We start from the raw sequence: 13127 nt of genomic DNA on the forward strand, positions 1-13127 counted from the left end.
TGATTGATTGATTGATTGATTGAATGCTTGATTGATTGATTGATCGATGGATCGTTTGAAGCACACCTGATCCATATGTGTCGGCGGACATAAAGCAGGACATAAAGTGAGCGATGATGCCCAGTAAACGGCGGGTGTGTTTGCCTTGTCTCCGTCATCAGAACGCGCTGTGCTGCGTGGGGTTCTACGGTCCAGACTGCAGCCCCTGCCCCGGAGGCTTCCAGACCCCCTGCTCCAACCACGGCCAGGTCAGACACCATGGCCTCCATTTTCGTCACCGCTAAACCCTAAATCCCTAAACTTCTTTGCCATTTTTTTTTTTTACTATTTTTGAATAGCTAAAATGGCCAGTCTACAAGCTCACAACGTGTAGATTGGCTAGTTGAACTATTCAAAAATGTTTTTCAAAATAGTAAAAAAGGCAAAGAAGTTTAGGGATGAGGGGTTTAGCGGTGACGAAAATGGAGCCCCATGGGCCCTATTTTCACCCTGCTACACCCCTTATCCCTAAAAGTCTTTGCCTTTTTTTTTTTTTTTTTACTATTTTGAAAACATTACAAATCAAAATCAACTAGTTTATCTTCATCGACATTCTGTGAGCTTGTAGATTGGCTATTTGAACTATTTAAAAATGTTTTTCAAAATAGTAAAAAAGGCAAAGAAGTTTAGGTTTAACAGTTTCCGTGCTTTGAATGGATTACTCCAGGTTAATGTCGCTGCCATATCGGAGATACGCGACTTTTGTTTTATGTGTTTAATCCGCCGTAATGTAAACAAAAAAAAGAAAATGCTTCTTCGCCGCGGAGAAAGAGAGTAGGTGCATCTGTTGTGATAAAGAAACCGGAAATCGTCACATGCTAGGGCTGCTAGGGCTTCTGGGAAATTGAGGCCAATGTAAACGAATGGGGTGCAACGCCTCATTGAGACCAGTCTTGTGTGCGTCTTCCGGGTGCACCAAGATGGTGGATGCTACACTCGGATCATAACAAACCAGGGGAGCTTTTTTTGCTGGATTTTCGCGGATTAAAAGCCCAAATAATTCAGCGTATGCTCTAAAGGTAATACAACAATCTCGGCAGTGAAGGGGGGTTGATTAAAAGTCTGGTAAATCGTTTTCCGCAGTCAAACTGTTAAGGGGATATAGCACTGGCGAAATATGGCCCCATGACTCTTGTAGATCACCTATTCCACTGAATTATACAGGCGGTGGTGGAATGTAACTAGGTACATTTACTTACAGTAAGTACTGCACTTAAGTACAATTTTGAGGTGTTTGTGCTTTCTTGAGTATTTCCAATCTCAAATTATTTTACTTCTACTTTTACTCCACTACATTCATTTGAAAACGTTAGTTTTTGTAGATTTTGATTATTATTACAAAATGTACATTAACCACTTCCACCCATTTCCATTTCGGCAATGTGTCACAATGTGTCACATTGTGCCGCGTTCCGACCCATTTGGGCTTGTAGATCTGCTATTTTCTAAAGATTTTTTTAATACATTTTGAATGGGACATTCTGTAATATGCTAGTACTAGTTTTTTTTTTTTTAAGATATTTTTTTTGCGGCTTACGCCTTTATTGATTTTTTAAGGGATAGAAAGTAGGCTGACAGGAAACGGGAGAGAGATGGGGGGATGACATGCGGTAAAGGCTGTGTCGGGTCCGGGAGTCGAACCCGCGGCACACCGCGACTGGATCACCAGTCCGGTGCCCAGACCGTTACGCTACGGCCTGGGCCATATGCTAGTACTAGTTTGATCTGTATCCGAGTGCAAGTTAAAAGTTTGGGTTAAAATCCTAATTGGATATCCTGACCTGAAAATGCAATTTACAGTTTGTTTACTAAAGAGCTGGAGAGACCAGGGGACTCCCACTACAGAACAAACACCGTCAACGAGTACTATCAGAATATAGAGCTACTTAATAAATACTTATTTTAACAAAAGAATACCCCATCTGTAAGTGGTTAATCAGGCAAATGGATTTAGTATAGGCTATCATTCACATGTTTTTCTTTTGTCTTGTCAGTGTATGGAGGGAATCGAGGGGAACGGAACCTGCATCTGTGAGGCCAATTTCAGAGGCTCCAAATGCCACTACTGTGCCAGTCCAAACCGCTATGGACCCAACTGTGACAAGAGTATGTCTGGCACACGTCCTCAATTCTTATTTCACAATGGCAAGGCAGCTTGTATATACTGTAGTCTTTTTGACTATAGTCTATATGACTATACATTTACACTCACCACTACTGACGACCGTAAAGAAGTCTTTAGTTGCGACTTTAGTGACGACCTAGTCATGATTGACTTCTCCCTAGTGACCTTACTATAGCGACCTAGTCATTTTTGGCTGCCTCCTAAGCCAATGAACGGCATAAAAACCCATACTCTGAACGCCGCAACACAGAGTGGCGAGTGCCAACAGAATCTAATGTTATGAGCTAACTGGAGCTAGAGGACAACCATTTAACAAAACACAGTGAGTGAACCAACAAATGAGAGTTGGAAATGAGCAGCTTGGAAATGAGCAGCGTGTTGCACCTGGCGGTTATGACTTGGATTCATTCTTGTTTTTACTTACAGTACCATATCAACTGAGTGTGGAAAAAGTACACCCATACAGAAACTTTTACTCAAGCACATTTTGAATGACAAACTTTTACTTGTATTTCCCACATTGCGGTATTGACTATTTTTTATTTAACCCATTCTATACGGGAACCCATTTTGGTGTTAGCATTACGTTATGCTTTAGCTATTTAAAAATAGCAGATCTACAAGCTCATATCGCGCCACCGAGTGGCGCGATACGAGCTTGTAGGTCTGCTATTTTTTGAAAAATCGAAGAACGACTGACATTTTTAGAATCTGATCTCAGGCCAGAATGGGTTCATCAGACCAGTGTGTGTCCGGCGGAAACCTCGTATGAATCTGATCTCAGGTCAGAATGGGTTAAGTAAAATAAAAAAGTGAGTAGGCTATACACTTATGTGGGCTTGCGTCTCTCTCCACAGCCTGCGACTGCATCCACGGCCAGTGCGACAACCGTCCGGAGGCCAGCGGCCGCTGCAAGCCGGGCTCCTGCCTGAAGGGCTTCACAGGGCCGTACTGCGAGCGCCGCACCCAGGCCTGTGGCGCCAAGGTCCAGTACTGCCACGCCCACGCCGACTGCGACTTCAACGAGGGCGCCACCAAGTGTGTGCACCGTGCAGTCACTTCAGTGGGCTTTGTTCACCAGCCACGTCTCTAGCATTGCTGGCTGTCCGGGGTTAATTTTGACAGCAAATGTTTTTTGATTTTGTGTTTAGTCATAGTCTTTTGAACGGAGTTTCATTTAGTTTTAGTCATATTTTAGTTGTTGTTTTAGTGTTTTGGTGTTTAGTTGTTGTTGAGATAATGTGGAACATATAGCTCAGGAAAGAAAAATGCATTTTAAAGCGGATAAATCAATTCACCTACCGCTCTCTAGATGGGCTATTTTCAGAGCACAACCAAACATAAAATCACCTGTCTTTTAATTCTACTGGATCTCCACTAGTCGCTATCCCTATAACATTTTAGTCTAGTTTTTACTTGTCGACGAAGAAAGGTAGTTGATGAACATTTCTCGTCATAGTTTCAGTCTGCGAAATCAACAGTGATTTGCGTCGACGTGAAAAGTGTGTGTAATGACTTGTTTGTTTGTTTGTTTTTGTGTGTGTGTGTGTGTGTGTGTGTGTGTGTGTGTGTGTGTGTGTGTGTGTGTGTGTGTGTGTGTGTGTGTGTGTGTGTGTGTGTGTGTGTGTGTGTGTGTGTGTGTGTGTGTGTGTGTGTGTGTGTGTGTGTGTGTGTGTGTGGTAGGTGTGTCTGTAAAGATGGCTACCAGGGTGATGGCATCACGTGCGTGGAAGCGGACCCATGTGATACACCACTAAGAGGGGGCTGCAGTGTAAATGTACGTGAGTCACTTACTGTTAATTAACCCATTCTGACCTGAGATCAGATTCATACAAGTTTTCCACTGGACACACACTGGTCTGATTGACCCATTCTGACCTGAGATCAGATTCTAAAAAATGTCAGTCGTTCTTCGATTTTTCAAAAATAGCAGACCTACAAGCTCGTATCGCGCCACTCGGTGGCGCGATATGAGCTTGTAGATCTGCTATTTTTCAATAGCTAAAGCATAACATGATGCCGACACCAAAATGGGTGCCCGTTCAGAATGGCTTAATTAAAGGCAGGGTAACAAAAATGGCACTACGTACCTTCTCCCAATTTCATCGTGTAATAATTTTGAAAACATTTGCCAATGCAAATACTATACTCTGTATACTGTCTAGCTTGAGTGCTGTCAGAAGAAGGAGGTCCCAACTCCCGAATCACCACCCATCCACCTCGGAAAATCACATGAGTCATAATGGCGAATCTCTAGGCGCCCCCCCCCCGTAGAAATGCATTGAAAATTGGATGTGGGAATTACGATATTACTGCAAAAGAAAGAAGAAGTCTGAACACCATTTTAAAGTTTTGGAGAGCTTTTAAAACGGTGTGCAGACTTCTTATTTCTTTTTGCAGTTTGTTCTTTTTGCTCGAGCACCCATTGAATTAGCCTGGGATGCACTTTGGAATTACGATATTAAACACTCTACTAAGGGAGTAAATACATAACTTTGTTAACGACCTTGACCAGCGACATTTAGGCTATCACACCCCTCTTATATTCAGCTATAGTGTCGATTTTTGTCCTAATACAAACATTGACAATGAATGGAGAATTTAGACGAGCAAATCGATATTTTTGTTTAAATTCCCATTGACAATGAATTGAGAATTTCCGTCATGTGTGTCAGAGCAAATCGACGTTACGTCATGATGATGTACGACGATAAGAGCGCCCCTCACTTCACAAGCGTGTGATTTTTTTTGTCATACTATAATTCTAACAATGTGTGTGTGTCCGTGTGTGTGTGTCTGTCAGAAACAGTGCCGTAAATCCTTACTGCCTGCACCAATCAGTCCCACCAGTTTCACACAGGCCCTTTTTTCGATTTGACACATTAATGATTATTAATTAATGTATTAGTCAATTACAAACGCACCCGGGCGCAGTACCCTTCACGGCCACAAGGGGGGGCAAATATCTCACAACGGGTAAGGACTAGTATATATAATTGACCAGACCGGTTTTGCAATATTCATAGTGAAACAGAGTGTCGGTGACTTCTAGCTCCAGGCTGAGGCTTGTTAGAGCGGGCACTGAGGCAGCGCAGGAAGCTCAAAATGGCCACCTAATGGAGGGGAAAGGAACTGGTTGGAATAACGTGTTCCTTCCACGCGCTATACGTCCAACCAGGGACGTATAGTTATTGGTAACTATATGTTCCATGCTGGCCCCTGCAGGCTAAATGTATAAAGACGGGACCAGGGACGCACTCATGCCAGTGTCTGGCCGGGTGGAAGGAGGACGGCGATGAGTGCCAGCCCAGCAACAACTGTGACAGTGCAGAACGAGGCGGCTGCCACCCCAATGCCACCTGCATCTATGTAGGACCTGGCCAGGTAATGTAACGAGAGGCGGCTGCCACCCCAATGCCACCTGCATCTATGTAGGACCTGGTCAGGTAATGTAACGAGAGGGGGCTGCCACCCCAATGCCACCTGCATCTATGTAGGACCTGGTCAGGTAATGTAACGAGAGGCGGCTGCCACCCCAATGCCACCTGCATCTATGTAGGACCTGGCCAGGTAATGTAACGAGAGGGGGCTGCCACCCCAATGCCACCTGCATCTATGTAGGACCTGGCCAGGTAATGTAACTAGAGGGGGCTGCCACCCCAATGCCACCTGCATCTATGTAGGACCTGGCCAGGTAATGTAACTAGAGGGGGCTGCCACCCCAATGCCACATGCATCTATGTAGGACCTGGCCAGGTAATGTAACGAGGCGGGGCTGCCACCCCAATGCCACCTGCATCTATGTAGGACCTGGCCAGGTAATGTAACTAGAGGGGGCTGCCACCCCAATGCCACATGCATCTATGTAGGACCTGGCCAGGTAATGTAACTAGAGGGGGCTGCCACCCCAATGCCACCTGCATCTATGTAGGACCTGGCCAGGTAATGTAACTAGAGGGGGCTGCCACCCCAATGCCACCTGCATCTATGTAGGACCTGGCCAGGTAATGTAACTAGAGGGGGCTGCCACCCCAATGCCACCTGCATCTATGTAGGACCTGGCCAGGTAATGTAACTAGAGGGGGCTGCCACCCCAATGCCACCTGCATCTATGTAGGACCTGGCCAGGTAATGTAACTAGAGGGGGCTGCCACCCCAATGCCACCTGCATCTATGTAGGACCTGGCCAGGTAATGTAACTAGAGGGGGCTGCCACCCCAATGCCACCTGCATCTATGTAGGACCTGGCCAGGTAATGTAACTAGAGGGGGCTGCCACCCCAATGCCACCTGCATCTATGTAGGACCTGGCCAGGTAATGTAACTAGAGGGGGCTGCCACCCCAATGCCACCTGCATCTATGTAGGACCTGGCCAGGTAATGTAACGAGAGGCGGCTGCCACCCCAATGCCACCTGCATCTATGTAGGACCTGGCCAGGTAATGTAACGAGAGGCGGCTGCCACCCCAATGCCACCTGCATGTACAGCAGGGGTGGGCAACTGGCGGCCCGGGGGCCACATGCGGCCCCCGCCTTCACTTAATGCGGCCCACAGGTTAATATCAGAATACTGATATACTATTGATTTCAGCTGTTGCAATTCCAAATTACTTACTTCATGACTAGTATGAAATGACTGAGAAAATACGATTATTAGGGTAGTATGCACAGCAGTCATTTTGGAAATAACTCTTCCTACTTCCAGGCCGCTTCCCTACTTCCTACCCTGATTCTGTTTGACCAGAATGTAACAGAGCGTTCATTAGTGTCATCGGTAACACCTGTGAAGGAAGTAGGGAAGGGCCCTGGACGTAGGAAGATTAATGTGTATTATTGTGTACCCCATTAAGATGAAAAGAAAGGTGGAATTAAGCCATTTCAGCCGACAGCATGCAGTACTATTGTTGCTGAAAACCGTGAAGCCGATGCTCAAACTTATATTTAAGCGATATTATACGAGAGGGTGTTCTTCTTCTTCTGTGATACCTGAATAGAAACAAGCCTAGTTTTATCTAGCATCAGTATTATAATGACTCAAATATTAACCCCCACCACCTCAGGACATTGTCGTATTGCAGCTAAAACTGCTTTCAAAGTCCAGAAAGAAATGACAAGGACTGATTATATCAGAGTGGTGATTGAGGCTCAAACCATTAGAAATAAGTTTGAGGGACATAGACAATATGATATTGAATGTTAAAAACTGTTTTAAAATGCATGTTATTTCTGCTTTAAAAGGAGTCAATGTGTTTTATTTTTTTTTAAACCAACAGAGTGACTGCATGTGTAAGGCCGGCTACCGAGGCAACGGAAGGGACTGTGAAGCCCTCAACCGCTGTGTGACTCCGAGTGGAGGCTGCCATTACCTGGTGGGTATTAGCAGTATGTCATGTCCCCGACTCCCAACCGCTTAATTCCCACCATTACCTGGTGGGTACTAGCAGTATGTCATGTCCCCGACTCCCAACCGCTTAATTCCCACCATTAGCTGGTGGGTAGCAGCATAGACATCAAAAGGCCTCTTCCGGCTCTGGGGCGCGTATCAAAATTGAAGGCACAATTCTCCGGAGATTCCTATATGCGAAGCTTGTCAAGCTTCCACGTGCGTAAGCACCCGTGAGAACGCTCTAATTCAGGGGCCCGCCTGCAGTTCCAGCTTTCACCACTACGTCTCGCAGCTTCAACATTGGCAAGCCTTTCTGGGGGCTTGGCAGCGACGCAACGACTTCCTGCCTTCATTGGAGACATGTCGCTCCAATGAACTGCAACGGCCAATGAGGCCTATTTTTTTTTAAATATCTATGGGTAGCAGTATGTCATGTCGTCCCAATGACCAATCACTACCCTCCATTACCATGGTGGGTAGCTTGGGTAGCAGTATAAGCCTATACAGTATATTGTAATGAACCTGCATCATGGAGCAAGACTATTCACTCTGCTTGGGAGTTGAAATGGACCCTAGGCTGTAGTACAACCTTTTTGATTTTGAAAAGTCTTAAAAATGCGGCACAAATCTTTGAATATATGTGACCAGATTTGACTGAGAGCCTGCCATCGCGCAAATCCAGCTTTTCACCAGAGGAGAAAAACCTAATAGCACAGGCAGACTCTTCACATACTAGAGCATGTCTGAATTCTGAAATAAGTGTCGGAGCTGAAATCAAAATGTAAATATGAAATAAACATAAACATGCTTGAACACCTACAGTAGCTACATGCTTAAACATGTAGCTAGGTGTAATGTTAGAGACCACAGAAGTGAAACTTTCAAGCCTGTTTTCTCAACTCGCTGTGTTCTGTAAGACATTACTCTATAAGCCATATCTCCAAAACTGGTGGGTCAAACTGAACAACCAATATCAATTTGAAGTTATGATTCCCTGCTTTTATATGATATGAAAAAACGAAAAATAAAATAAAATCCAATGGCAGTCCCTCAGTCAAATCTAGTCACATATATTATTTCAGAGCGAACAGTTTTTTTATTTCGACGTCGGGCATAAAAGTTACTTTCCACCACTGATCACCAAATCCCAAATTGTGCCCGGTTTCTGCAGGCCAGCTGCAGAATGCTCTCCGGCCAGTGGAAGTGTGTGTGTGAAGAAGGGTATGCCGGGGATGGCGAGATGTGCTATGGCACCGTAGAACAGGTTGGTAATATTTGTCTTGACCCATTAAGACTTTTTTCCCCCAAGAAATAGCAGCTATAGGAGCTTGTAGATCTGCTATTTTTCAACAGCTAAAGTTTACAATGATGGTTAAAGTAGGTCAAAGCTAAGGTGACACAGATCTTAATGGATTTATAAGCACTCTACATGCGGCAAATCTACATGTTCACCACGTGTTTAGTTGTTTTTCACCTATAATAACATAACAAAATAGCAACTCCAGAGTTAGAAATGGTTAACCTAGTCAAAAAAAAAAAAAAAGGGGGGAAAAAGGCCCAGGCCGTAGCGTAACGGTCTGGGCACCGGACTGGTGATCCAGTCGCAGTGTGCCGCGGGTTCGACTCCCGGACCCGACACGGCCTTTACTGCATGTCATCCCCCCATCTCTCTCCCGTTTCCTGTCAGCCTACTGTCTGTCCCTTCAAAAAAAATCAATAAAAGGCGTAAGCCGCAAAAAAAAAAAAAAAAAAAAAAAAAAAAAGGGGGGGAAAAAACTAACAAAGCACTCACTGTTGTTCCAGGAGCTGGTAGTGCTTCCTCAAGCCACAGAGTTCATCAAATGGGTCACTGTGAGTATATCCTGAGATTTCATGTTTCTACAAAGGGTGGAGTTTCTGTTTTATCATTGTTGTTGTTATTATTTTAATAACTAGAGCGGTGCTCGTTGGGAACTGGTCTACTTGGAACGATGCAAGTTGGAAATACATGCCCCACCCAGTTATATAGATCTAGGGGTCAGAACAACATTGGGATGTCAGAACGTGCTATACTAATTCCTACACAGGTTCCGTTCATAACCACGCCCCCGGGCAAGCTAAGTTTACTGAGGTTAAGGTTAGGTTTCTGGTTAAAGACTTCAGTGTTTTGCACCATACTATTGTATGAGTACAGAACAAAGAATGTTTGCTTTCGCCATCTTTGTTGAAGACGAGTCTGGGCAATTAAGATTTAGTCTTAGTTTTCTTCAGGTTAAGGTTAGGTTTAGGTATACTGTAGGTATTTGTTGAGGTTAAGGTTAGGGTTAGGTTTAGGTATAGTTTTACTGAGGTTAAGGTTAGGGTTAGGGTTAGGTTTAGGTATAGTTTTACTGAGGTTAAGGTTAGGGTTAGGTTTAGGTATAGTTTTGTTGAGGTTAAGGTTAGGGTTAGGTTTAGGTATAGTTTTACTGAGGTTAAGGTTAGGGTTAGGTTTAGGTATAGTTTTACTGAGGTTAAGGTTAGGGTTAGGTTTAGGTATAGTTTTACTGAGGTTAAGGTTAGGGTTAGGTTTAGGTATAGTTTTACTTAGGGTTAGGTTTAGGTATAGTTTTACTGAGGTTAAGGTTAGGGTTAGGGTTAGGGTTAGATGGGTTAGGGTTAGATGGTGGGCTGCGAACGCTTTCAAGTGGATCCGGCAAGGTTTGGGAACCACTTGCCGCCGCCACCTATATGATGTCTCTGTCTCTAATAGAAGGTTGTCTGTGTGCCGTCCTCCAGAGCACCGGACTGTCCCAGTCTCTGTCGGAGCAGAACATCACCCTCCTGATGCCGTCCTCTGAAGCAATAGCAAAGATATCCAGGGAGGACCGCGACTTCTGGACGGCCAAGGGCAACCTTCCCAGCATCGTCCGGTAAGAACCTAATGTGGTTGATATTGTCAGCTCAAGCCAAAGATATTGCATTAGTTTAAACTCTTAAGAGCGAACAAATGGAACCAAGGGCAACTCTCAATGAACAGGAACAGGCTACAGTATATAGAGGGTATGCGCGTCACATCATCATCAAACCAGGAAGTTATGCAGGAACGCCTGAGTGGCAAAAAACTACTTTCTGGCCTCCACAGCCCATACATCCACACACAGAAGTCCTATCTGATTGCATTAAACAACATTAAAGGTATATTCAGTGATTTCACTCAAAAAACCTTAGGTTTCGTTTTTGGCTGTGGGACCCAGCCTTTCGTCCAATCAGGATAGAGAGTCAAAAACGAAACCTAAGGTTTTTTGACCCCCAGGGGTTAACTGGGGACAGGGAGGAACTCCTTATATGGCCAGCACACTCTATAGTAGGGAGGATTATCACAACAAAACAAAAAAATAAGTGATATTTGAATTAAGTGAAATCACTGAATATACCTTTAAACAATGTTAAACTCACTTTGCATGTTGCTTTGCCACTCAATGTGCCATTCACTTTAAGCATGCGCAAACCCTCTATTCAGAATCAGTTGTTTCGGGCAGCAACAACGAGTCTGGCCTATTTCTAACGACTCTCATGATACTGTATTCTGACTCATGATACTGTATTCTGACTCTCCTGACAGAAATCACATGATCATGGGAAACTACCCGCTGTCAACTCTGCGCAACATTTCCTCTGTGCCGTCCCTGCTCAAGACAACACTCGTTGTTTCAACCTCTGCCGAGGTGAGTCCACACAGGTGAGGTCCCATGGGACATTCAAGGTGCAGAAGTAGCTCACGTTTACCTTTTTTGCCTTCTTTTCATTTAGACCTTAACCCATTAAGACCTGTCTTCTAAAATCAGTTTTCTGAAAAGACGTATGTTGCTACTGACTTTTTTTCAGTAACCCCACAATTATGTATTTGGCTGCAGATCCCCATCTCAACATATTTTGTACCAGGGGACCCACAGAAACAAATATTTGAGTTTAAAATAAACTATGCACACATACTGTGTGTGTGTGTGTGTGTGTGTGTGTGTGTGTGTGTGTGTGTGTGTGTGTGTGTGTGTGTGTGTGTGTGTGTGTGTGTGTGTACTGTGATTGTGAACGATCACGGAGGGGAGAAGGAGCAGTAGAGGGTGTTCTATGCAAATAAATAATTTGTAGATTATAAGCGTGGAACTAGGAAAAGGTGTGTGAGGTGCTGATTGATGGCTGGCATTAACCAAACATAAAATGACTTGTGTTTTAGTTCTACTGGATCTCTTCTCCACCAGTCCCTCTCCCTAGCATTTTAGTCTAGTTAATATTATAGACTATAGACTTTTATTAGTGTATTTTGTCTTAGTTTTAGTCAACGTAGCTTCGTTTTTATTTAGTTTTCCTCAGTGGAAAAAAAAGGTAGTCGACGAAATCAACGTATACTGAGCCCTAGCCCTCCAAGCAGAACCCAAATGCTACTGAAGTTTCTGACATTTGTTCGACCCAGTGCATTGGGTCCTGTTCCACGTCGTCCATGCCACCTGATTAAAACATTTACTGGCTCATGTTTACATGTTTACCGCCTCTCCGCGCTCTTTGACGATATTCTTCAGTATGAGGCTTTCTGAATATGTAAAGTATAAGTACCCATACATGCCGCTGCGAATATCTCCTGTGGCGCGGAAGCCGTTAAGTATTTTTAATATATGTTTGCCCGATTTGGAAGCTTGGATTCTTCTTTTCCTTCCTTGTTTATTGACACCTCATTGTACCGCCTATCTGGCTAGCTAGTGGCGCTATAGCTATGACACAGCAGATCAGAGGCAGGGACGTAGCCTCACAAGCCAACCGCACACCGGGAGGCGGTACAATAAACGGTAAACAAACAAGAAGAAATAAAGCGACCAAATCGGTCAAACAAAGATTAAAAATACTTAACGGCTTCCGCGCCACAGGAGATATTCGCAGCTGGATGTATAGCTACTTAAAGTTACCGAATTCAGAATAACTCAAGGAAAATAATGGCGTCACATGCCGCGGGTCCTATTTTAGAGAGAATCTCCACTTCCGCATATAGGAATTTCCATACGAAAATACAGTAGTGAGCAGGGACCCAACGTAAAACTCAACAAAATATCAGAAAAGATTTACGTAGGGTCCCGAAAGGGGCTAACTGAGCCCAAGCAGGGGTGTTTTATCCTGACTACAGTTCAGTGCTCATTATAGCAGATCCTGTTGCCTCCACGCTGGACTTTTCTGCTTCCCGCGTGACTTTGTAACAGTCTGTGTACGTTTTTGACCTGCCGTGTAAACAGCAGACATTCACAGCACAGTATAGTTAGTTGCATATAACTCCCATCATCTGGTCAGTCCACAGTGATTGGGGGAGCGACCATCGTCACGGGAAACGTTGCCGCGACCAATGGATTGATCCATATCATCGATAAGGTAAGGTGCCTTCTTGGACCATTAATACGCAGTTCTCCGTACAGCTAGTATACAGTAGTTTTTTAAAGATATTTTTGGGGGCTTTTTTGCCTTTATTTGACAGGTGACGGTAAGTAAACAGGAATGGGGGGAAAGAAATGGGGGGGGGGGGAGGACACACAGCAGTTCGTTGGGATCGGGACTCAAACCTGCGAGGGCCGCGACA

At 44.4% G+C, this 13127-nt stretch overlaps 1 protein-coding gene across 1 annotated transcript in view; it reads left to right on the forward strand.

Annotated features, from left to right (window-relative positions):
- The window catches only part of stab2 (stabilin 2), a 93358-nt gene that overhangs the window by 26524 nt on the left and 53707 nt on the right, over window positions 1–13127 (forward strand). Inside the window, exons 21-31 of the mRNA XM_083758227.1 lie at window positions 162–248; window positions 2034–2145; window positions 3022–3202; window positions 3848–3941; window positions 5390–5548; window positions 7437–7532; window positions 8721–8813; window positions 9353–9400; window positions 10307–10440; window positions 11133–11235; window positions 12845–12922. Coding sequence (XP_083614353.1) covers window positions 162–248; window positions 2034–2145; window positions 3022–3202; window positions 3848–3941; window positions 5390–5548; window positions 7437–7532; window positions 8721–8813; window positions 9353–9400; window positions 10307–10440; window positions 11133–11235; window positions 12845–12922 — 1185 coding nt within the window. The remainder of the gene's footprint in view (window positions 1–161; window positions 249–2033; window positions 2146–3021; window positions 3203–3847; window positions 3942–5389; window positions 5549–7436; window positions 7533–8720; window positions 8814–9352; window positions 9401–10306; window positions 10441–11132; window positions 11236–12844; window positions 12923–13127) is intronic.

Source organism: Protomyctophum parallelum (assembly GCF_964188405.1).
Source record: "Protomyctophum parallelum genome assembly, chromosome: 22".
Lineage (NCBI taxonomy): Eukaryota > Metazoa > Chordata > Actinopteri > Myctophiformes > Myctophidae > Protomyctophum > Protomyctophum parallelum.